This window comes from Eleutherodactylus coqui, chromosome 6, assembly GCF_035609145.1.
Source record: "Eleutherodactylus coqui strain aEleCoq1 chromosome 6, aEleCoq1.hap1, whole genome shotgun sequence".
In the NCBI taxonomy this organism is placed as follows: Eukaryota; Metazoa; Chordata; class Amphibia; order Anura; family Eleutherodactylidae; genus Eleutherodactylus; species Eleutherodactylus coqui.
The window spans coordinates 40608647-40632824 of record NC_089842.1 but is presented as its reverse complement, the minus strand read 5'-3'; the positions used below and the strand labels follow the sequence as shown (position 1 = coordinate 40632824).

Genomic DNA, 24178 nt, shown 5'->3' with positions numbered 1-24178 from the left:
TCATTATAGTGTTTGCATACTGTATGGGATGTGTTTTATTATTATTATTGATACTGCCTTTTGTCGGGGCTGCGTTCACCAATCTGTGACGTATGTCACTCAGGGGCAGACCGCAAAATCGACTTATTCCCAGCTCCGCGGATGCTGCACTTGTAGAGATGGAGCCGAAATCACACCCAATATGGCCTTGCACGCCCCAAAACACTTTGCTTCTACCACTGACCGTTTCTGATAGATAGGCCAGCCACCTCGATTTTGCTCTCTGTGTGAATTCAGGCCTTCCAGGTTTCCACCAGTCGAAACCCAATTAATACACTTTCAGGGTTACACATGACTTTTTAGAGCTACTAGGACAACTAATAAAGTTTTATGCTTTATTCTAAAGGGGGTTAGTAGTGCTTAGATTTAAAAAATAGACAAAAAAGGATAATGTACTAAGGGTAAGGAATATACAGTATACACGCAAAACAATTATTGACATAAGAAGGAATAAAATAATAGAAAATACCAGCCTAGACGTTTGATTTGAATAGTCCTGCTTGCGAGAAGCACGCAGAAAGATGGACAGTCATCAAATGCAACTCCTTGGTGTGATAACTGGGGAGGGGACGCCCCTTCAGTTTTAAAGTCTTTTTAAGCTACACCTATGACCTTCCCCCCTGGTGACATCACAGAGAGGCCATCTAAGTAGATTTGCAGATCTAATTTAATATTTTGCCATATTTCCCTAAAAGGTGCTCCAGGAGGGAAACTATGGCTGCCATTTTTCATAGCATGAATTTACCAAAATTTAAACATCTAAAAAATTAGACATTTAAAAAAGACATGGACAAACTGGAGCACGTTCAGAGAAGGGTTACCAAGATGGTGAGCGGTCTGCAACTCATGTCCTATGAGGGACGGTTAAAGGATCTGGGAATGCTTAGGCTGAGAGGAGACTTAATAGCTGTCTACAAATATCTGAAGAGCAGAGGGATCAGCCTTATTCTCAATTACGCAAGGAAAGACTAGAAGCAATGGGATGAAACTGAAAGGGAGGAGACACAAATTAGATATTAGAAAAAGCTTTCTGACAGTGAGGGTGATCAATGAGTGGAACAGGTTACCACGGGAGGTGCTGAGTTCTGCTTCAATGTAAGTGTTCAAACAAAGCCTGGACAGACATTTAGTGAATCCTGCACTGAGCAGGAGGTTGGACCCGATGACCCTGGGGGTCCCTTTCAACTCTACCGTTCTATGATTCTACATCAACACACTGTATGTAAAGATTTATTTGTCCAACGGATGTACGATTCAATGCGTTCTGGGGAACACACAACAACAAGAGTGGATGTGTTGTGTTCAAAGTATCCTCCCAGTTCTGAAAAAATAACTGGTGTATGGCTAGACCTCTTAGATCAGTGTTCCCTAACTTCAGTCCTCAGGGACCCCCAACAGGTCATGTTTTCAGGATTTCCTCAGTATTGCACAGGTGATGTAATTATCGTCAGTCCTCAGACATTGATACAGGTGTCCTTACTATAGGATATCCTGAAAACATGACCTGTTGGTGGTCCCTGAGGACTGCAGCTGGGGAACACTGTCTTAGAGGACTCATAATCTCAGTTATCAATTTTCTTTGTCTCATCTCAGTATCTGGATGTCCCTGTCAGTCAGTCTAGGGAATGTGTATTGGAAGAGCAAAAGAAACCATGATATCTCCTGTAACATGCTAACTTCGTTACCATGGAACAAAGGGCATCCTGGTGTGCCTCAAAAGGAGCAGACGGATCAAAAAGCTAAACCGCAAGGCCTTTTTCAGACAGTGGAATCCAACACAGGTTTTTCTGCATGGGGTCCGCCTCTAAAGAACGCAGTGTTTTTGCCATGTATTTTTCTGTGCATTAATCTCATAACGTGGATCCAAACGGAATTGCATCAGAAATTCTGCATATGGATATTGCCCAATCAGGGGTCTATATCCGCGTGTGACTCTACGGTAGAGATTGCTTCTTAGCCATGGATTGGTGCCATGTTTTTTTAGAGGCAGAATCTGTTGTGAAGAATCCACGTCAGATTCCGCCATGTGAACATACCCCTAGGGAGGAGTCCGACAACAAGCTTGCTGACTGCTTAAAATAACCAGCAGAATTGTGAGTGTAGCTCTGGAGTATAATACTGACTGTAAAGTGGCGTTTAAAGGTGCCATTAGAGATGAGCGAGTATACTCGCTAAGGCACATTACTCGAGCGAGTAGTGCCTTAGCTGAGTATCTCCCTGCTCGTCTCTAAAAATTCGGGGGCGGGTGGGGCCAGTGGCAGGTGGGGAGCGGTTGGGGAGAGCGGGGAGGAACGGAGGGGGGATCTCTCCCTCTCTCTCCCCGCTCCCCGCCGCAACTCACCTGTCACCCGCGCTGGCTCCCGAATCTTTAGAGACAAGCGGGGAGATACTCGGCTAAGGCACTACTCGCTCGAGAAATGTGCCTTAGCGAGTATACTCGCTCATCTCTAGTGGCCATACAATAATTACACGATTTTTCTTATACGCACTAATGCCTTCTAAGTGTTTAATATTACTTCTTGTTACTTACTGTAGACCGTTATTTTTATCGGAGAGCTACGTCCGATGCTGATGGGGTTCTCCACCAGACAAGTATAGATTTCATCATCAGACATTATGACTCTGGTGATGGTCAACACCCGATGGTCAGGGGACAGGAGGATCCTGGAGTCATTGGTCAGCGTCTTCCCAGCTTTCGTCCAAGTGTAGAGCGGTTTAGTCCCGTTATCATGGACGCAGCTCAAGGTGAAATTCTCTGTCAGCTCCAGGACAGTGGATGCAGGAACCGACACCCGAGGCTTAGATACAGGAACTAGTCAGATTATAGAATAGATAAAATAACAGAATTACAGGACCACTGTGTGGTTTATTATATGAGGGTGAGTCAAAAACGATCCGCACTCCAGTTATATTAAAACTTCTGTTGGCCTCACTGTCTTATCAACGCTTTCCATTATAGGTGGCATTGGGCAATAACAATCAATAGTGCTCGTTGTAATGAGATGCTCACTAAAGAGCCGAAGCCTAAAATTCAAACAAAGTGCAGAGGACTGCTATCCATTCAAGTTGTGATGTTGCACAGCAATGCATCTCTGCACACCGCTGCCATACGGTCAACACTCTCCAAAAATTGTTTTGAGGTGTTAAATCATCCTCCCTATAGACCTGATCTGGCCCCATCGGATTATCACCTGTTTGGTCCCCTGAAAGAAGCCCTAAGAGGATGCAGATTCAAGTCTGATAAAGAGGTGAAGACAGCGATGCATTTGTGGCTCGCAGCTCAGCCTAAAACATTTTTTCATGAGGGAGTATGAAAACGTGTTGACAGATGGAAAAAGTGTATTGAAAAGCAGGGAGATTCTTAAAAAAAAAAATGTATTTGTCAAAATACATTCTCACTATAGCCCTGGTTGTTGTCGGGGTTAGACTTTTAATAGGGTTCTAGTGGTGCTGACCTACTAATCTCTACATAGGCATTTGGAAGTTGGTCATTGAGGCCAATGTTTAAGTGTGTATATGCACAATTACACCCATGATAGTGACTCATGACTGTTGGTCACTAGAGATGAGCGAGTATACTCGCTAAGGCTAACTACTCGAGCGAGTAGTGCCTTAGCCGAGTATCTCCCCGCTCGTCTCTAAAGATTCGGAGACCGGCGGGGGTGCCAGGTGAGTTGCGGCGAGGAGCGGGGGGGGGGGGGGGGGAGAGAGAGATCTACCCTCCGTTCGTTCCTCCCCGCCCCCCCCGCTGGCCCCCGAATCTTTAGAGCCGAGCGGGGATATACTCGGCTAAAGCACTACTTGCTCGAGTAATGTGCCTTAGCGAGTATACTCGCTCATCTCTATTGGTCACGCTTATATTGCTACCACCATTTTATTTTACAATATATTTTTTGGGGGGATGTTGTCCTTGTCTATTTTTGCCTTTGGCAATTAGAATGATGTCAAAATAAATTATACAGCCAGAGTGCGGATAATTATTGACTCACCCTTCAACACAGACTACTACAACCATAAGCAACGGCATATTACAATTCAGTGCGGCTATTAAGAGGAGCGGTGACAACCTTAGGTCTAGTTGTCACTTTAAGGCTGGGTTACCACTGAGCATAAATCCCGCAGAAATCTTGCGGAATGACCGCAGTGGGACCGCACGGAAATCCCGCAAGATTTCCACGACTGAAATGCAGCTTCAAAACTCAGGTCGTTTGGCCCGGGTTTTGATGTGGCTTTGCCGCCTGTAGTCCACTGCGGCCATCTCTACCCATAGAAAGGAAAGATGGCTGCAGCGGAGACAGCGCTAAAATTTACATGCCGCGGATTTTATTTCCGTGCGGCATGTCAGTTTCAGTGCGGCTAAGACACACTGGCTTCTCCACAGTGTGTGGACGAGATTTTTGAAAAGCTTGTCCCCTTTGTTGCTTTAGCTCGGGATTAAAATTGCAGGCGGAATTTCTGTGCAGAAAGTCCGCACGGAAATTCTGCCCAGTGGAAACCCAACCTAAGGCAAGTGCTTCATAGCGTCTTTCAGCGTGACACACCCACGGCACAGCCAACGGTTACACAGGGCGGATTCCCGAAGGAAATGTCGCGGTTTTGCCGCAGCGAAAAACCGCAACATTTCTGCCGGGAGAACCGCCGCTGCAAAACCCACGGCGGCTTTAAAGCCGCTCTTCCGCTGCGGCGGGCGCTCCCATAGAGGAGAGCGCAGCCACAGCGGAAAAAAAAAATGGACATGCTGCGGTCGGGAAATCCACGCCGCAGCAGTGGCTTCTGCCGGCTTAGCCGCTTCAAATTTGCCGTCCCGTGTGGACGAGATTTCTGAGAAATCTCGTCCACTTGGCTGGCTAATCCCAGGATTAGCGGCCGCAAGCGGATTTGCCGCGGTGAAATTCCGCATGGAATTTCTGCAGCAAATCCGCCCTGTGTGAGCCCAGTGTTGCATTGTCAGTATTGCCTGTAGTGTAAGCGCCTGTGGTTATGTTGCGGCTCACAAGTTGTCAAGACTTGCAGGTTACAACGGTTGTGTGACAATAATTTGCAATTGTAACACAATCACATTTCAGTTACATTCCATGGAATGCAGGCAGCGCGCCATTGTGATTTTCGGCCATGCTACCATGGCTGCCAACCATCCAGAAAATAGGGGACTTTTTTCCACTGTCGGTGAAAAATATTAGATGTGTCTGTGAATAATCTGAGGCTGGTGGTACTTGAGCAGGTTATTATGATTGCAATCATCTGCGTGTTATAGGTCCCAGCGAAAGACGGTAATGAGCTCATATGATTATCTGATGTATCGACACGTATGACTTGTAAGAAATGCTGCCTGTGATTTTTGGATAAGCTGTCAAGGAAAATGAAAAATTCAAGCTGGCAGCCGTGTGTGCTATGTGTGTCACAGCCAAATTGGCCATGTAGTTGTAGCTCAAGGTCCCATTCACACAGGCACATATACCGCCTGCCTGCCATCCGTGTATTTCATGAACAGCACACGGACACGTTATAGTTTACGAGGCTATTCGTGTGCGAATTTGGACTGATGGTCTTTGTAAAAAAATAAAAATCACAGCATGTCCTATTGTCTATAACACGGATCAAAATCGGACATGCAATTTGCACTGCCCACGGATATCGGAAAACACACAGACGTGTGTCCATGTGCTGTCTGATGGGAGTTGCGCCTTAGAATCCCAGTTGCAACTAGCAAGTGAGTGTGTAAATGCGGGTTAATATGCGAGTCAGCCTGGTGACGCTCATGGGTGCCTATTCAAAATGTGAAAGAGGCAATGATTGAAGCTGGCAATGTTATGGAATGACTGACTGTGGCTGGTAATGCCATGTTGGCATGGACTGTGGAAGGTAAGGTCATCAGGACACTGACTGGTAGTAGTGATATGGGAGAAGTGACCTCAACTAGTAATGTTATGCAGCACTGACTATGGCTGGTAATGCAGTAGAGGCACTGACTGTGGTAATGCTGTGGGGGGACCATATGTGGATAGTAATATTAGCGGGGCACTGACTGGTAACGTTATAGGGACACAGACTTGGTAGGCACTCTAGATAGTACAAACCCAAAAATAAATGTCCAAGACAGAACTGCAGAAATTTATTATAAACATTTCACCCAGGGGGAAGCTAGGGGTGAAACGCTGGCATCGGGGCGCAGGGATTTCCAGTTCCTCGGTCACGTGGGAACACTTTACTATATGCATGCCATTGAGATTGGTTACGCCTATGTTAGGTTTATAGAAGCATGATTTTCTTTGGGAGCTTCCTATATGTGTGTACTTCCCTTGTACTGATGCTGCATTTCCTTTATGTTCTGTGTTTTACATGCTTTTATTATATTTGTAGTTCTCAATAAACTATTTTTAATGATAAATTCCTGCAGTCCTGTTTTGGACATTTATTTTTTGGTTTGTTATATCGTTTGATGTATGGGACTAACATTTTTGGTGGGACTATAGTCTTTATATATATATATATATAGACTAGCTGATATACCCGGCTTCGCCCGAGTTAATTTGGTACTGCTGTTTATCTGGTGTTCACACGGAAAATCTTATGAAGTCGTGGTTACTTTAGAGATACTGAGGAAAAACATATGTTCACCATTTTGCATAGTTCTCTGCGTTACCCAGGAAATACCACGTGGAGGTAACCATGCGACGTTTCCTTCATATAAAATGACATCAGGAAGTGAGAGAATTAGATTACGTACATAAAATTTGGACACTAATTATTTTGCGCTTAGAATTGAATAAACGAGTTGGGACCCATTAACTTTTCCTATTTTAGACATAATCTATGTTCGTGCCAAATTTCATGTTTCTATGACATCACGAAGTGAGAGAATTAGATTACGTACGTAAAATTTGGACGCTAATTTTTTTGCACTTAGAATTGAATAATCGAGTTGGGACCCATTAACTTTTCCTATTTATGACATAATCAATGCTCGTGCTAAATTTCATGTTTCTACGATATCGGGAAGTTGGAGAATTAGATAACGTACATAAAATTTGGAGGCAAATTCTTTTGCGCTAGAATTGAATAATCGAGTTGAGACCACTTTACTTTTCCTATTTTGGACATAATCTATGCTTGTGCCATATTTCATGTTTCTATGACATTGGGAAGTTGGAGAATTAGTGGCGAGTCAGTCAGTCAGTGAGTGAGTGAGGGCTTTCGTCTTTATATATATAGATTCACAGTAGATGATAGTGTAGATCACACAAGTCAAACACAAGGCCTGCGGGCCGAATGCGGCCCGCTGCTTCATTTTCTGTGGCCCGCTGACCGTTCAACAAAACAGGAATTCTACTCACCCTGCCTGCAGTTCCAGTCCAGCAGCAGTTCAGAGTCTGTGACTGCTGACTTCTCCCCCAGGCATCTGCGTGTGTTGCCCTGTAGCACAGGCGCCGAGGTAAGAGGTCAGCGATCACAGACTCAGCAGTGAAACGGGGCTACAGACTGGGTGAATGGAAAGCCTGTAGGAAAGCTCCCCAGCCATAGGTCTAAAGGGGAGTTGCTATTACTACTGGGACTACTATGGGGGTCACTATTACTACTGAGGCCAATATAGGGGACACCACTAATACTGGGGCTACTATGAGGGTCACTTTTACTATTGGGCAACTGTGGGGGTTCTGTTACTACTGGAGCCACTATGGGGGTCACTATTACTACTGAGGCCACTATGGGGGTCGTTATTACTACTAGGGCCACTATGGGGGTCACTATTACTACTGGGACTACTATGGGGGTCACTATTACTACTGGGGCTACTATGGGGGTCAATATTACTACTGGGGCCACTATGGGGGTCACTATTACTACTGGGGCAACTGTAGGGGTCTCTGCTATTACTGCAGCCACTATGGGGGTCATTATTACTACTGGGGCCAACATAGAGGATATTATTACTACAGGGCGCACTGTGGTGGTCACTATTACTATTGTTGCCACTATAGGGGTCTCTGCTATTACTGCAGCCACTATGGGGTCACTATTAGGGCTCATTCACACAGGCGTAATATGCTGCATATTTGTGTGACTGAAAATCGCTTATGCACGCTTTTTTCGGCTGCTCTAGCGTTTTTTATACTTCATACTTATGCACGCAAAAAGGAGCACAGACAGGCCTGCATATTTTTCTTCACTTCAATTGCCTACCGTCCACAGTGAGATTGATGGATTTTTCTCCAGTGAAGGTGTCATCGGTTATGGAGACCTCCACCTCATACGTTCCCTCGTCGGACAAAAGCAGGTTGCTGATCAGGAGTGAGCCATTTTCAAAGATCTGTATCCGATCCTTGTAATCTGGGCGTAAATTCCCAATGATATTGGTGCCGACAGACTGCACTACTGTGATGGGTTTCTCTCTCCTCACTTGCCATTTGATGACCGGCTTGTCGCTGCTGGAGCTGCTGTACTGCACGGAGAGCAGAGCGGATTTTCCGAAGGTCCCGTGGATGTGCTGGATGTTACTGGTGATGTTCACAACTTCAACTAGATCTGCAGAAGACACCAGAAGATTATGTCGCAGGTGGTGGTATCATTATGTTGTAGGATTCGGGATACGATGCAGCAGTTGGAGTAACCAAAGTAAATAATATGAATAAAAGTTAACAAGGTTCTGCATCCCTAGGCAATGGAGTAACTTGCTGCTATCTATGGCAGCTATAATACTTTGTGCATAACGTGAAACAGCAGCAGTACCTGGAGAACAATATCATTAATTCTATACAAAGTGCAATTCCATAGAACAGAAATACAGTTCATGTAACGTAACATGCAGTTCATCTTTAAAGGGTTACCCTTATTTGTATCAATGGGGTCATTGGATTAAAACTAAATTAAAAATTTGTCTCTAACCGCCTGCTCATGCACCGCCCTCTGTGTAAGAGACTGAGACAATGCCATTTTGCTCATCAGTACAATCTCCTTGTGCAATTTGTGGATTCTCCAACAGGCCTGTGGATTACCTAATTTTGGAATTGAGGCTGGCCTCAATTACAGTTTGGCACATGGGAGTTGTGGAGGACAACGCTACCAGTTTACTTGGCTCCTTGCAGCAGCTACTTCCAACATGTTGAGGCTGTAGCACAAACTCTCTCTTTGCAGCTTTCAGCAGTCTCTGCTCCCTCGGTTCAGTGGCCACAGTGCTCTCTTACCAGTTCCTGCAACTTCTGTCATGGTTGCTGCTCCTTACATCTTTGCGACTCACAGGCATCAGTGTCAGGACTCGAACCCGGGACCTCTCCGCTCAGCCATCCAAGCCTATGAACAAGTTCCCCTGCATACTTTAGCCTTGTTCCCACATCCTGCTATGCAGTGTCTGTTCTGGCTCCACCCTGTCCCCGATTAGGCTTGCTATATAAACCTGGCCCTGGTCCCTCCTTCCTTTCGTGATTATTGTGCTCCAAGCCTTGATAAGCTCCACTTCTGCCTGCTCCTCTGCGATTCTACTGAGACCTTATGATATCGACCCCTGGCTTCCCTTTTGACTACGCTACCTGCCTCCTCCATCTGTACTGCAAACTGAGACCTCCCGTTGCTGACCCCTGGCTTCCCTTCTGACTAAGCTACCCGCCTGCTCCATCCGTACTGCAAACTGAGACCTCCCATTGCTGACTCCTGGCTCTTCCCTGACTAGTCTCTAGAGCTGTAGCTATTACACCTGAGGCTCCAACCTAGTGCCTGAAACCGCTACAACCTCTCTTCATCAGTGCTCCAGCAGCACCTCCAGCTTACTACCCAACACCCTATCCTCTTCCTGTGGCGCAGCAGGAATTATTCTTTCATAGAACCACCTCAGCCAATTAATGAGTGCTTATCAAGCATATCAAGCATAGTTATAGTGCACCAAACTTTAGTGCAAATTTTGGCACACTTCTTTGCACATCTTCCAGTCTATTACAATGTTAACATTTTAACCCTTTATGGAAGCCCCTTACAATTCTGAAATTCAGAGCTTCATTATAAAATAAGCTGAGCCGTGTTCTAAGCACACGTGTAATTGTCTGCTGAGCTGTGGATTTAAGCCTATTATGTGTGATATTGCCTGTTGTACTGCTGTATCTAAACCTGTCAGGTGTGATATTGCCTGCTGAACAACTGTCTGCTGTAACTAAGCTTATCAAATGTGATACTGTCTGTTGATACCTGTATTTAACCCTTTCTAATCCCCTGTCTGACGTCTTCAGACATTCTGATTGAAGGCTGTACAGCTCCGATGTCAGAGGATGTCCAGCAGGGTATTTTTACTGTATATTACTAGCCGCTCTGTTGTCGGGGGCCTCTCCAGCATGTCCCATACTGCAGTACTGGCTCTAGCCAGCAGATGGCGCCAAAGTATAATGGCAGAAAGAGAAAACCCCCTAGGAAACCCTGAATCCAAAATTGGATTGCAAAGGGTTAAAGGAATATTCTTATTTCAGCAAGTTACCTTCTGTCCATAGACTAGAGGATACAGTAACAGCTGATTGGTGGGGATCTCATTGCTGGGACCTCCACCGATACAGAGATATCTTCCCCCATGCATCCGTTAATTTTCACAGCAGTGGCCATGTACACGGACCACCACTGCTTTCACTTTAGTGCGACCACCGGAGATTCCAGACCGCTTGAGCTCAGCTATCTCTGGCAATTCCCATTGAAGTGAAAGGAGTAATTCAATTAAAAATTTTTAAAGAAGTGGCAGCATGAAAGGTGCTTTACATCATCTTTATGTAAAAGAACTTCTTTATTGTTTCATCGCAAAACAGGCAACGTTTCGACCACTTATGGTCTTTATCAAGCCGCTAGTGCATGAAACAAGGCGGTAAGTCCATGTTCCAGGACTTGGAGGTCGGCTTTGCATATTTGTGAGTTATTAGCATTCTTTCTCCTACCCCGATTGAATTATTTCATCTGGGGATATTGAGTGCTGTTGAGATACTATTTTTTGGAAATGAAAGGAGTGGTGGTGTATATGCCATCAGTGTAAAATTTAGGGACGTGCCGGGAAAGGTATTTCTGGATCGTGGGGGTCCCTAGCAGGTGGACCCCTACAATCAGCAAGTCATCCCCTATCATGTGTGATACTGTCTGCTGAGCCAGTGTATCTAAACCATATTTTATACTATCTGCTGCACTGTGTATTTAACCCCTTGACACTTTTGGTGTACATGTATGCTCTCCATTATTGAGGTTTGTATGAAGTGGATTTGGGAGCTGAACCCGCCACATACACGGTGGGTGTCGTCGGCTCTCTTTGACAGCTGACATCCACTGACAACAGTGCGAGTGCTGATCATGGCTGTTAACCCTTTAAATGCGCAATGAGATTACGAGGTTCTGTACGGTTACCATGTGAGCCAGGGCCTTCTGAAGGCCCCTAGGCCGGCCATTGCTGATTGACTGCCTGTCAGAGTGTAGTATAATGCAATACTATGGTATTGCATAATACTCTATGAGCAATCCAACTCAGGGAGCAGGAAAATGGCGCTCCCTGGGTAAACAGTTCAGTTTTATAATGGAACCGAACAGCGCACATAGCCCCCCATTGACTATAATGGGGGGACTTTTCAATTTCCATCCAGCAGTATAGTATTTTGCCTGGATTATTTGCGCGCAAATATGCGCAAAACATTTGCATGCGCTGTACGCAGTGAATAGAACCCATTGATTTCAATGGTTTCATTTACATTCGCGTATATTTTCTGCCCATTTCGGTTGCTCAAAAGAACGCAGCAAGCTCTATTTTCCTGCACATCTGTACACTAAAAGTCCCGATAGAAGTCAACGGGGATGCGCAAATATGCATGCAATATGCTAGGAAATGCGTGAAACACTGCGTAATTGCACAAGAAAAAGAACATATCTTGAACTCATTAGACTATTTAGCCATTTAAATAGCTGGGAGTGTTGGTACTTTTTTTGGCGTGCGCAAATGTACAAGTGTTGTGTGCGAAAAAAGTACAGTAAAAAACGCCAAAAAAGCAACACTGGTCCCACAAAAATGCGGCACTTGTGCGCACGAAAATACGCATGCGCCTGCGTAAGCCCGGCCTTACTGTGCAGTGGTTTTAGATTACATCTTACTCCTTGCAGCAGTGATGTATTCATGATATGCTGGCTCACTCACCCTCCAGCTGCTGATTGACAGTTTTCTCCCTATGTGCAATAATCTGCAGAAGATTATCAGGAAAGCACCATATACAGATTGAGGAAAGGGTCCTCACTAAAGACGAAAGGGCCTGGAGAGCCCCTGAGAGCCCCTCACCCAGTACAGACAACTTACATTTTCCTGGTTGCCAGCGGTGCTGGGTTCCCTCAGTTCAGGACATTTGGCAAGAAATCATGACATCTAAGAAGGACAATACATTGGGAAGGAACACACAGAACAAGGTCATATATCAAGTGGCTGGAACACATAGGGAGGTAGGTTTGTGTTGCTGGGACAGCAGGATCAGTGCCAGTGCCCCCACCCACCCGCCTGCCTGGGATCAGTGCCAGTGCCCCCACCTGCTCGCCTGCTGCTCCCCTGAGGATGAATACAGCTTGTTGTGTAATCCCGGGGATGTCCGCCCCGCATCAGAGGCTCTGCTCAATACCGGACAGGACGGACCCTGTGACTGCGAGTATGAAGCATGCTATTCTGGTGGCTCAGGGACAGCGGGACCGGACAGTTGTCTCCCCAGGAGGAAGAGTTCTGAAATGACCCAACCTGATGCAAACTTCCATTACAGAGAGTTTGTTTTTGTTTTCTAAAGAAGACGATTAAAAAAGTCCTGTATGTAAATACTGTACAGCGCTGATCCCCGTGGTTGTGTGACAGCCAGAGTGTCCCCATAACATTAAGGGCTTATTCCCACTGCTGTAGGCGCAACTACGCTCACTGGCAAGGAACATAGTTGTGCCTGAATGAGGGAAATCCCTTCCCTTTGGCTGGCAGTTCAAACTCCACGCCAGAGTGCGCGAGTTTGAAAATTACCGCGAGAAGATAGTGGCTTGGATACAGGATGTGATACAGGCAGGCATGGAGGATCTAGTTTACCACCTCTAGCTTGGATACAAGATGTTGGCGTAACAGATGGTTGGTACTTGTTCAATTGGTGATAAATCTGGCAACCAGGCAGCTAGGAAAGTGTGACAATGTTGTGGGGGCTCTTGTGACACCGATGTGTGTGCAGCTGGGCAATATCTTGATAGAAAATACCTCTTGGAAGCCGCCATGAGAGGAACACATGTGGCTGCAGGATGTCCTGAACATATCGCTGAGCTGTCATTGTCCCTTGTACCACTACTGGGGGTGACCGACTCATATGTGATGGCCCCACCAGACCATCACACCAGCAGGGGGCAGTGTGCCGCTCCCCAGGAAAAGCAGGATTGAGGCGCTCATCCCGAGGTCTCCAGACACGAACACGGCCGTCGTCAGAGCCCAAACTAAACCTGGATTTGTTGACTGAAGGCAATCCAGTTCGACTCCGTGGCGTCGATTTTGTCGTTCACAGCACCACTGCAAACTGAAGCGACGGTTTGTGGGTACCAAAGACAAGAGACCAAATGTCCTTCAGCCAAGCGCCTGGAAAGAGTTGGAGCAGCTCGTTGGATGATAAGACTATGCTCTCTACTGGTGGTCTGTTGGGGGTCCTGAGCCCGGTCACCTAGCAGTCTGGTCAGAACGGCTGGTGGGGGACAATTCATGGATACGACCATCCAGCTTCTCCCATCCCAATAATGTGCTCCTCTCAGACTCTGGTAACGGGGTGAAATCTCTTCTCTGCATCGTAGAGGCGTCTAGTGGTCAACAAGCTCTACACAAGTGAAAGAAGAGGTCACTACACACAAGGAGCCTCCGAGAGCCTTTTATAGGCCAAGGGTGGAACCACTTTTAGGGCCTCCGGTGACAAGACCGTTCATCTAATCACCACAACTCTCATCATTTACAGATCTGCTGGAGATGGAACTGCAGGACAAGATTTGCAGCAAAATGACAACTTCTTCTAGGGGTGGGATTTTTTTTGTTACAATGAGTGTAGTTACAGCCGCTTTGGGAGTACAATACGCTCAGTAGCTTTTCTAGCATTGGGTGGGTTATTACACTTAAAAATATAACAGTTAGGGCTCATTCACACGGGGGAATATACACTGCGTATTACATGCATATTGTTTACATGCATAATACGCAGTGCTGAATCCCCATTGATTTGCATTGGGGCATCCAGACCTGCGTTTGTCACATGTGTGGAAAAATGCAGCATGACTTATTTTGGTCCATATTACAGACTGAAGTAGCTCATTGAAGTCAATGGGATTGCATAAATACGTATGACACATGCTAGGCTACAAATTCTCCGGAAGGTCAGGTTGTACTCATGACGGCTCTACGGGAGGCTACCACAGCGTGTCCTGCCTAGGCTGCATTCATGGGGTTGCACCCACCTTTTACATGTCAGTGTCCTTGCATCTCCAAGGGTCCTCACAACCCTCATCTACAGCTTTGTACATAGATTGTGTACGCCATCCACACTTCCACATTAACGGCTGGTCATTGCAGTTTGTGTTTTGAGCTTGGGATGCAGGGGCGTAACTATAGAGGTTTCAGGGGATGCGGTTGCCCCCGGGCCCAGGAGCCTTAGGGGGCCCCATAAGGCCTCTCTTCTCCATATAGGGAGCCCAGTACTATGAATAAAGCATTATAGTTGGGGGCCCTGTTACAGGTTCTGCATTGGGGCCCAGGAGCTTCAAGTTACACCTCTGTTGGGATGCCACCTCTTTAAGAATACCACTTTAAAGGGGTTATCTCAGGATAGGGGATAACATTATGATCGATGGGGTTCCCCCCTCCTACTTACTGCGGGGTCACAGCACCCCCCACGGTGAGGAGAAGATTGAATGAAGTGGAGGTCACTTTCAATGAGACTGCCGGAGACAGCCGAGTACAAAGAGCCCCATTGAAATGAATGGAGCTGCAGTGAGACCCCCGCTGCTCATAGTTATTCCCCATTCCGTGGACAGAGGATAACGTTAGATTGTGGGTTAACCCCTTTAACACAGTACACAATATAACTTGATCAATAAGTCTTTATCTGCGCCTCTGTTGCTCTGCCCACTTGCAGGAGGAAGCTACTACAGACTGGGATTTTCTACAGTTTACCACTAGTACGGTATGACCACCTGTAGACGTGCCCCGCGCTTCCTCCAACTCCAGCATCGTCTACGGGCTTATCCAGATGACCACTTGCACAAAAACACTCGCTGCAGCCCAATATATATGCGCATGAACGAGGTTGCATGCTGTACACTTGCACATGTGTCTGCACATAGTACTGTACATTTTCTGCACGCAGGGCCGGTTCACACATGTGAGCGACAGACCCTTTCCGTAGATTAAAAGGCTACTAGCCTAATGAGCTCTAGATTTGGGCTTTTTTGCAGCTTTGCGCAGTGTTTCACGCATACCTTTGCGTATTTGCGCACCTTCCATAGATTTCTATGGGGGCCCTTGCTGCTCAAAATGCAGAAAGATGGAGGAGGTCCTACTTTTTTCCGCACACACGAAATGCAAGAACGAACCCATTGAAATCAATAGGATCTATTTATCTGTGTTTTGCGTGTGTATATGTGCACAAAAACATGCGCAAATATGGTCATAGGAAGAAGGCCTGAATCTGAGTTTAGGTTGGGCCTTTGATCCCACCGTTGGGCAACCAGTCCTTAGTAGTATGCAAAATATTCTGAGGGCTTTTAGATTTTTTTGTGAGCAATTCATAGTCATTAGCTCCCTAAATAACAGTCTCTCTCACAGACTCACCAGCCCCTGGACTCTCTCTTTCTTCCTGGCTTTGGAGGGTGGCCAGATCTTCTAACCATTTCACACTTTCTCACAGCAATGTCTAGTGTAGCACTTCTCAGGCTTTAGTCATTCTTTCTTTTTTTGCCCGTCTCAACCCATGGTATGCACCTTGGTGGTTGACTCTTCGTCTCATAGCAGGTCTCTCTGACTCACATACACCTTTCTGCACTCAGTCAGTAGGCGCTAAACATCCACTTTTAAGGCTGCACCTCAATCTCTACCTATGAATGCAATCTTTTTGTCATTGCAATGTCCATCATTGAGTCAGTGCAGAGGACCAAGATAATGGCCCGTTCTGACTGACATCTCCTCCTCTTGCAGGATAACATCCGGGAACGCAATTCTTGATGTCCTTAAATAAGATAGGAAATGGTGACAGCGTTGAGGCATCTGCTCGCCAGCTCTTATAGATATGTTCTAGCCAGTACATTAAGATCACTTGATCAATGCTTAACACCGTTAACCCCTTCCCGCCACAGGACATAAGTTTATATCCTGGCTGGGAAGGGGTTCCAGCAAATTGACATAAGCATACGTCCTATGAATGGCATTGGCTCATCTGCAGAGGGAGCCGGCCTTGACTAACAACTGGCCTCCTGCTGCAACAGCGGGGATCAGTGCTATTAACCCCTTACAAGCACGCTCCCTCTTTGGCGTTATCAGCACAATGTGATGTAATCCCTTTTGGCCAATGGGTTGCCATGACAACCAGATACCAGACAATGGTGTCCAGGTCTGCCATGGCCCATGATCGCTATGAATAGCGATGATACATTGCAATACAGAAGTACTGCAATATATTATCATAGCGATCATACGATCACAGGTACAAGTCCCATACAGGGACATAACAAAAAATAGAAAAGCAACTTTTTTGCCCACTTTCCCCTATTTAATAAAAAAAAATTAAAAAATAATAACCCCCCACTTGGTATTGTCATGCCTGTAACAATAAATTTAACACACTTTTTGAGACAAAATGTTTTGTTTTCTTTAATTCATTTTGCTTCTCAAAAACCCAATAAAAATTATCAAAAAATACACATATTCCCCTAAATGGTACCAGTAAAAGCTAAAGCTCATCATGCCCTCATAGAGCTCCATCCATGGAAATGTAAAAAAAGATGGGACTTTGAATGAATCGATGCAAGAAAAAATCAGCACAGAACATGTTTTTTTAAAAAATAAAGTGGAACACCTAAAAAAAAAAATATATAATTTTGGTATTGTTGTAATAGTACCAACCCGCAGAAAAACTTTATCATGTCGTCTATGCGATATGGCGGTGTTAAAAAAAACAATGGCGGTGTTTTTCCTCCCTGCCTTCCACTAAAAAACTACTAAAAGTTATACAGGACACTGGAGCCAGAGAATGGGTATCTATGGGGCCAATTATGGCATAGGTTCCTCGCGTTTGATGCTCTCCGTGCGGGGGTCGTCGGGGAGTGTAATTCCCATTTTTATTATTTTTGTTTTTTCTCTCACCAGTCCAGTACATGCGGATGATAGCGCGCACATGTGTACAATCTGACACATATATTTTATAGACTCATCCCGTACCCCTTCCAAATCCTCTCTCCTTCCTCTGTCAAAAAAGTTGTGACGGTTTCCTTGTCTCTTTACTCTTCCCTGCTTTTTAATGATCCCCCCCCCCTTTTTTTTGGCCCCTGGTTAGTTTTATTATACCTAATTTGAAAACACGGATAGAGTTTTCTTTCTATTTGTAGGGCCCTGGGGCCGTATATCTGTAGTGCGATTGGCGCTGTGCACGAAATCTGACGTCAGGGATATGCGCAGTGTGATTTTTTATTAATTTTTTTCAAATGTGTATCAAAACGCTGCCCTCTCACAATGTCTGCATATGGACAGCATTTCATACATAGCCCATTCAAAGGATGCGACTGATACATGGAGAAGTAGAGCATGCTGTGGTTTGTTTCTCCTCTGTATCGATACGTATTGTGTCCGCACGCCGCTGTGCATGAAAGAAGGAAAGTCCATTGACTTTCATTGCTTCCATTCAACACGTGTTACACATGAGAAATACACGTGCGTAATATGCGGTGACAATACGCCTGTGTGAATGAGCCCCAAGGGATTAATAGACCGTGTTTCACAGTGCAAACATAAGGGTGGAATCCGACGCAGGTTTTTCGTGTATATTTCGCCTCTAGAAATTGAAACAGAACTCCAGCTAGGAGCTCATACAGACGGATGTGTTTCTGTACGTTTTTGTGCGTGTGGAACTCCTGCCTGCAAAACATGACGAAGCGCAGCTGTTGATTTCAATGGGTTCATTCTCATTAGCGTGTTTCTCGCGCGCAAGTCTTGCAAGCGAGAAAAGATAGGACCTGCCCCATTATTCTGCATATTACGCAAAAAGCTGCCTTAGAAGTCTATGGCAGGTTAAAAAAAATCAAGAGGAAGGGTGTTACCCTACGGACAACCCTTGTTCATGCGCAAAAACGCTCCTTTGCAGCAAGTGTATTTGCACATACGTTCGTCTGTTGAAGCCCCTGCACAGTAGCGTTTTTCTCGTGCATTCTTTTTTCACGCGATATCGCTGCGTTTTTTTAGCCTGAATGTCAATGGGACTTTTTAATGTTAAAAACGCATCGCACAAAAATTGCAAGTTTGTGCTTTTTGCGACTTTTGTGCGATGCGTTTGCAACATTAGGGAGTCCTATTGACATGTACGTAAAAAAAAAACACAGCGTTATTGCGTGAAAAAAAAACGCATGTGAAAAACGCTAGTGTGCAGGGGCCCTAAGCCACAGATTTCAGCTATGCATATGTAAACTCGTGGAGCCAATAGGCAAATCTGCATGCAGGATTCCCAGGAATCCACATCAAGGAATGACATGCCGCGTCTTCTGCTTCCGCGCATGCCTGAAAAAAATCTGTACTGTATAGACTACGATGTGGATTTTCCTTGAAAGTAATTGGTCGCAGATTTGCAACGGAATCTGCAGACATTCCAAGTCAACATCTACCCCAACATTCCGCCACGTGAACAAACCCTATCAGTGTAAGGAGTTAAGTGATGGAGGCCCACAGTTCACCGCTCTTACATCCATAACAGTGACAGCCACAGGATAGGTCAATAGTTGATCGGCTGGGGTCCGACACTCGGGGCCCCGACCGATCAGCTGTGCGGGTGCATGCTGTCAGTGCTGCAAATACACTGAGGTCGGAGCAAAAGCAGTGGAAGTCTCCATGTCAACCTCCGTGTTGGGCAGACGCTGTAACTGCAGGCACAACTCACGGGGATTTCAGGTTTACAACATCAGAGCAAAGTGAGAATTTATTGGGGAAAACTGACCCCTTGAAGGGAGGCTCTAGTACCCTGTTGTACCGCCTCTAGCTTGGATACAAGATGTGATACATGTGGGCATGGAGGCTCTAGTACTCTGCTGTACCACCTCTAGCTTGGATACATGATGTGATACAGGCGGGCATGGAGGCTCTAGTACTATGTTGTACCGCCTCTAGCTTGCATAAAAGATGTGATACGGGGGGCATGGAGGCTCTAGTACCCTGTTGTACCGCCCGTTGCAGTGTGACACATTTCGCAATCATTAAATGTAATGTCAGATAGAACACATGTTGCCGTGTAGCCCTAGCGTGTTTGTGCACGTATCTGCATGCGCCAAATCTGCACACGCAAAATACAAAGTATAGAACCCATTGATTTCAATAGGTTCATAGACATGCGTATGTTTGCGTCATGCTCTATTTTCCTGCATATTTGCGCACCAGAAATTTATGGGAGGTACGCAAATACACAAGCGTAAGTGTGAAGCATTGCGCAAAACGTGAGAAACAGAACACATCTGGACCTCACTAGGTTAAATAGCCTTTTAACCCGTCGCACGCGTATGTGAACGGGCCCTGCATGCGCAGAAAGTACTGTAAAATGTGCAGACTTGCGCAAATGTACCTCATCCTTCCTCGTTTATGTTCAAACACATTGCGCTGCGCCGAATGCTTTTGCGCATACAGTCTTCAGAATAAGCCCTAATGGCTCATTCACACAGGCATATGCGATTTTGGTCAGTAAAACGTCATTTCCCTGCGCGCTCCTGCAGTTTTGTTGCATATGTGCATTTTTAAGGCTGGATTCACACAAGCGTATTTACGCAGAATTTTGCAGTGAAGAGAATCCATTGGTTTCAATGGGTTTGTATCCATAAGCTTTTTTTGCGTCCGCATTTCGTTCGTGCAAAAAAATACGCAGCATGCAATATTTTTACGAAAGTTGCACATATTGAACTTATCTCAATTGCCTATTGCAATCAATGGGAGCAAGGTTATGTGTATTTTTGCGCGCACAAAAAAATACAGTAAGACTCGTGCGTGTGCAAATACGTATTACCCCTTGTGCAAATACGTATTACCCATTGCGCAAATACGCCCGTGCAAATTACTGTCTCCTTGCAGCATGCATTAAAAAAGAACGCAGCGCAAACGCATGTAACATCCGTGTTTTCTGCGTTTTTCTAACACTCCCATGGCCTTTCATGTGGGACTTTTGGTCAACGTGCACCAGAATAGGACATGCTCTGATTTTATTTGTGCGGATCATCGGTCCGCTAAAGAAACACCAATAAAAATAGCGCAATTTATTTTAAAGCGTCCGTGTGCTAACCGAGTTCAATCAGTTAAAAACACGGACAGCATACAGATTGGAAACCCGCCAGTGTGAATGGGCCCTTATATCCACCGATACATTGTAACAAGTGGGCAGAACTACATCCGGCTTGTTTATGTAACCTCCGGATGTCAGCTGACAGCAAGCAGAGATCTTAAAAAATAATATAGAATTAAAGTGGAAGATTTATCAAAACTTGTGCGAGTGAGAAGTAAAGCCGTTGCCCATAGCAACCAGTTTCCCGTAACAACCCATCACATTATGTCTTTCCTTTTTACAAAAGGCCTCTGAAGATTGATCGTTGGGATCTGATTAGTTGTTATAGTAACTCCTCCATGTTTTAGTTTTGCTCTAGTTTTGCTAAATCTGCCCCAATTTATATAAGAAAACCCTTTGCTTTCTAGCCGTGACTCCTGTCACTTACTGACGGTCATCGGGGGGAGTCGTCGACACCAAAAACCGCTGCGTGTCGATGCCCCTTTTTTTTTTTTTTACACAGGATACGAAGAAAAACTGCAAACATAAATATCCCTTAAAACGAATGAAAGGAGGGAATAGCCTGGCCCCAAGAGCTTACAATCCAGCAGCCTCTCACCTGTATAGACAGCCAGCAGCCACAGCAGGTGAAGGAGACTTGGGCAGCTAAGAGCCCGCAGGTCGCCCGCTCGCTCTGTCTTCATCTTGGTTTATTTAAGCTTGGTGCCCCAGCAGTGATTTGCATGTTTTCTCCACGCTGGGCACGTCTTGTAGTGCTGCTCGGTGGCTTGTGCCAGCGTCTCCTGAATAGAGGCAGCTCTGTCTTTTGTTCTCACTTCCCAACAACTACTTTTATGCCAAGTCCTTTTTAAAATAACATTGCCCTTTAAATACCATCAACATCAAGACCCCCTGGATAAAGCAAAGTGAACAACGACCCCCAAAAATAGATGTCAGGGGACGGTGACAATCGTTTCCTAAAGGGGAATCCCTATTAGATGGGGAAGAGGGTGCAGATGTTGTGGAGCGGACCTCGCTGGTGGGCGGACGCGGCCGTCACACGGGACTTACAGATTATTTCACGGTACGTTGGCCTTGTTGCAGGAAGTTAAAAAGATCTTCCCCTAAGGGCTTATACGCATAAACGCATTTGCGCTGCGTATTACACAATACGCAGTGAACAGAACTCACGTGTGCGGTTTTTGTGTACGCACAAAAAACGGAACATGTCCTATTTTTCTGAGTATTGCTCATGAAGATAGCGCATTTTATGCTGAGTTCCCACGAGATGGAAATCTCGCGGAATGGCCACATTCGAGCCGCGTTTGAGGCGGCTTTGCAGCTTTGTTCCACTACGGAAATCTCTTCCCATAGAGAGAAGAGAGCCTGCAGCGGAAACGGCGCCAAAATTGTCATGTCGTGGATTTGACTTCGGCACCGCAAGTCAGTTTCCGCGCGGCTTGTCCGCTCTGTGTGAACCCATTCTTAAGGTAATTAAACCTAATTGCCCATTGAAATCATTGGGAGCTTGCTTGTGTGTTTTTTTTGGCGTGTGCAAATACACAGGGCATGCACGAGCAAAAATACAGTAAAATACGTGTTTGTGCTAAAACGCAACGCCCGCCATGCAAATACGCAGCACAAATGTGTACATCAATATACCTAAGCCCCTGTGAAGCCAACTTACGGCCTCTTTCACATCAGCGGATGCACTTTTAGGCTAAAAAATTGCGTGAATGAAGAATAGCCGCGATCAAGTCTAAATTACCATTTTTTTTTATCCGTTAACATGGGCGGCTATAGCATATCGTCGAAAAAATATGCTGCAGTATGAAAATCTATCGATTGGCAGAAATCCTCAGAATGACTTTAAATGGTTGAATAGAGCCGGCTGTCTTCTTTTCCCCTCCATTGTTTTTCAGCTCCCATAGAAGCCTATGGGAGCTTCCAGCGCATCTCAGCAAAAGATAGGCAAGGCCTATGTTTTTACGCACCGTGTAAAATCGGTTGCCATTTTCGGTCGCCGATGTCCTATTATTCCCAGTGCGGCTAAAAATCGCTCATCTGAATCAATACATTGGAAACCAATAATTGAGATGGTCAGACACCTCATGAGGCCGCTCTCACACAGGCGTTATATTCCGCGTATTAGGGCAGCTTCACATAGCTGTATATGCAACCACATTCACCGCTATGGAGCATAGTAGCACATGAACAGGGTTTTTTCTTTCCCTTCTCGTGCATTTAAACTCCGCGCCTTCAGGATCGGCACTGGTCAAGTCCATAGTGAACTCGGACGGAAATCCACCGCTGAATTTGAATACCCACTGCAGATTTGCGCTAGATTAGCTTCAATGCAGATAAATAGAGTTAATTCACGTCTTCTAACACGGAATAATGAACATGGCAGAAATTATAAAATTTGCGCAGCGATCATTGCGGCTTACGATTTTTACGCTGGGCGGATAGTGGCTGAAAATTGCATAAATGGGAAAATCAGCGTTTTCTCGCCCAATTACATGGCCAGGTGTGGCGTATATATGCCGCAGCCAGAATTCCTTTGGTTCACATAGATCCTTGGAATTACTTCTAATGCCTAAATAGAGACACCTGTCATGATTTCCCAGCATTGGACGCTGCGAAACTGCGTCCCCCTTAATTTTTCAGCAGCGCGCATAAGAGTCTATGGGTGCTGGCAGCGTATATCAGCCGAAAGATAGGGCAAGACCTCTCTTTTCCGGCTGCTGTATTCGGTCGACGATGTTTTACCTTTTCGGCCGCAATGGTCTTACGTGGCTAAAAATGAGTCATCTGAACGGATGCATTGGAACCCAACGGTACGTAGCGGCAGTCAGCAGGAGGGAGCGGGGGGAGAGAGGGAGAGAGAGATCTCCCCTCTGTTCCGCCCCGCTCTCCCCCGCAGCTCCCTGCCCACCGCCGGCACCCGAACCTTTTCTCTCGAGCGGGGAGATACTCGCTAAAGGTAATGCTCGCTCGAGGAATTGCCTTTAGCGAGTATACTAGCTCATCTCTATTTATAATATAACAGAATGAAGCGTATACGATGGATAGAAGATACAAAAGGGATACATATTTACTGCTCTCACAGTAGTGTGGGCTTCGCCACTCATAAGTAGAAACATGGTGAAACTCTGAATCCCTGACCAATTCGGAAGCAGTAGAGATGGCGAGCTGCGTGATGTATATATTTGTACATTAAAAAAATAAACATGCAGACTATATCTTTGCTGCAGGTCAGATGGTTTTCTAACAGTCCTGCCCCGTGTGCACTGCGGGCTCTCAGTACTTGATGGTGGAGCTTTTACCCTTTGCAATCCAATTTTGGATTCAGGGTTTCCTAGGGGGCTTTCTCTTTCTGCCCTTATACAATGGCGCCATCTGCTGGCTAGAGCCAGTACTGCGGTATTGAACATGCTGGAGAGGCCCCAGACAACAGAGCGGCCAGTAATCTACAGTAAGAATACCCTGCCGGACGTCTTCCAACATCAAAGCTGTACAGCCTTCAATCAGAATGTCTTTAGACGTCAGACAGTGGATTGGAAAGGGTTAATGGGTTAACAGACTAATGGTCCAAATGCTTCCCTTGTTGCAGTTTGAACAGCTCTGCTTCTGCGAGGGCTGTCAACATGCTTTTAGTG

At 45.7% G+C, this 24178-nt stretch overlaps 1 protein-coding gene across 2 annotated transcripts in view; it reads right to left on the bottom strand.

Moving 5' to 3' along the window:
* Positions 1-21223, bottom strand: part of HEPACAM (hepatic and glial cell adhesion molecule) — a 44837-nt gene extending 23614 nt beyond the window's left edge. The window contains exons 1-3 of one of the 2 annotated variants that reach the window (XM_066606660.1): positions 21139-21223; positions 8221-8562; positions 2570-2851 (exon numbers count right to left, since the gene is read on the bottom strand). In XM_066606660.1, the coding sequence (XP_066462757.1) occupies positions 2570-2851; positions 8221-8562; positions 21139-21223 (709 nt within the window). Of the gene's footprint in view, positions 1-2569; positions 2852-8220; positions 8563-9221; positions 9353-21138 lie in introns of those variants that run through there. The other variant, XM_066606661.1, reaches the window with a different exon arrangement.
* Between the last annotated feature and the right edge of the window lie 2955 nt (positions 21224-24178).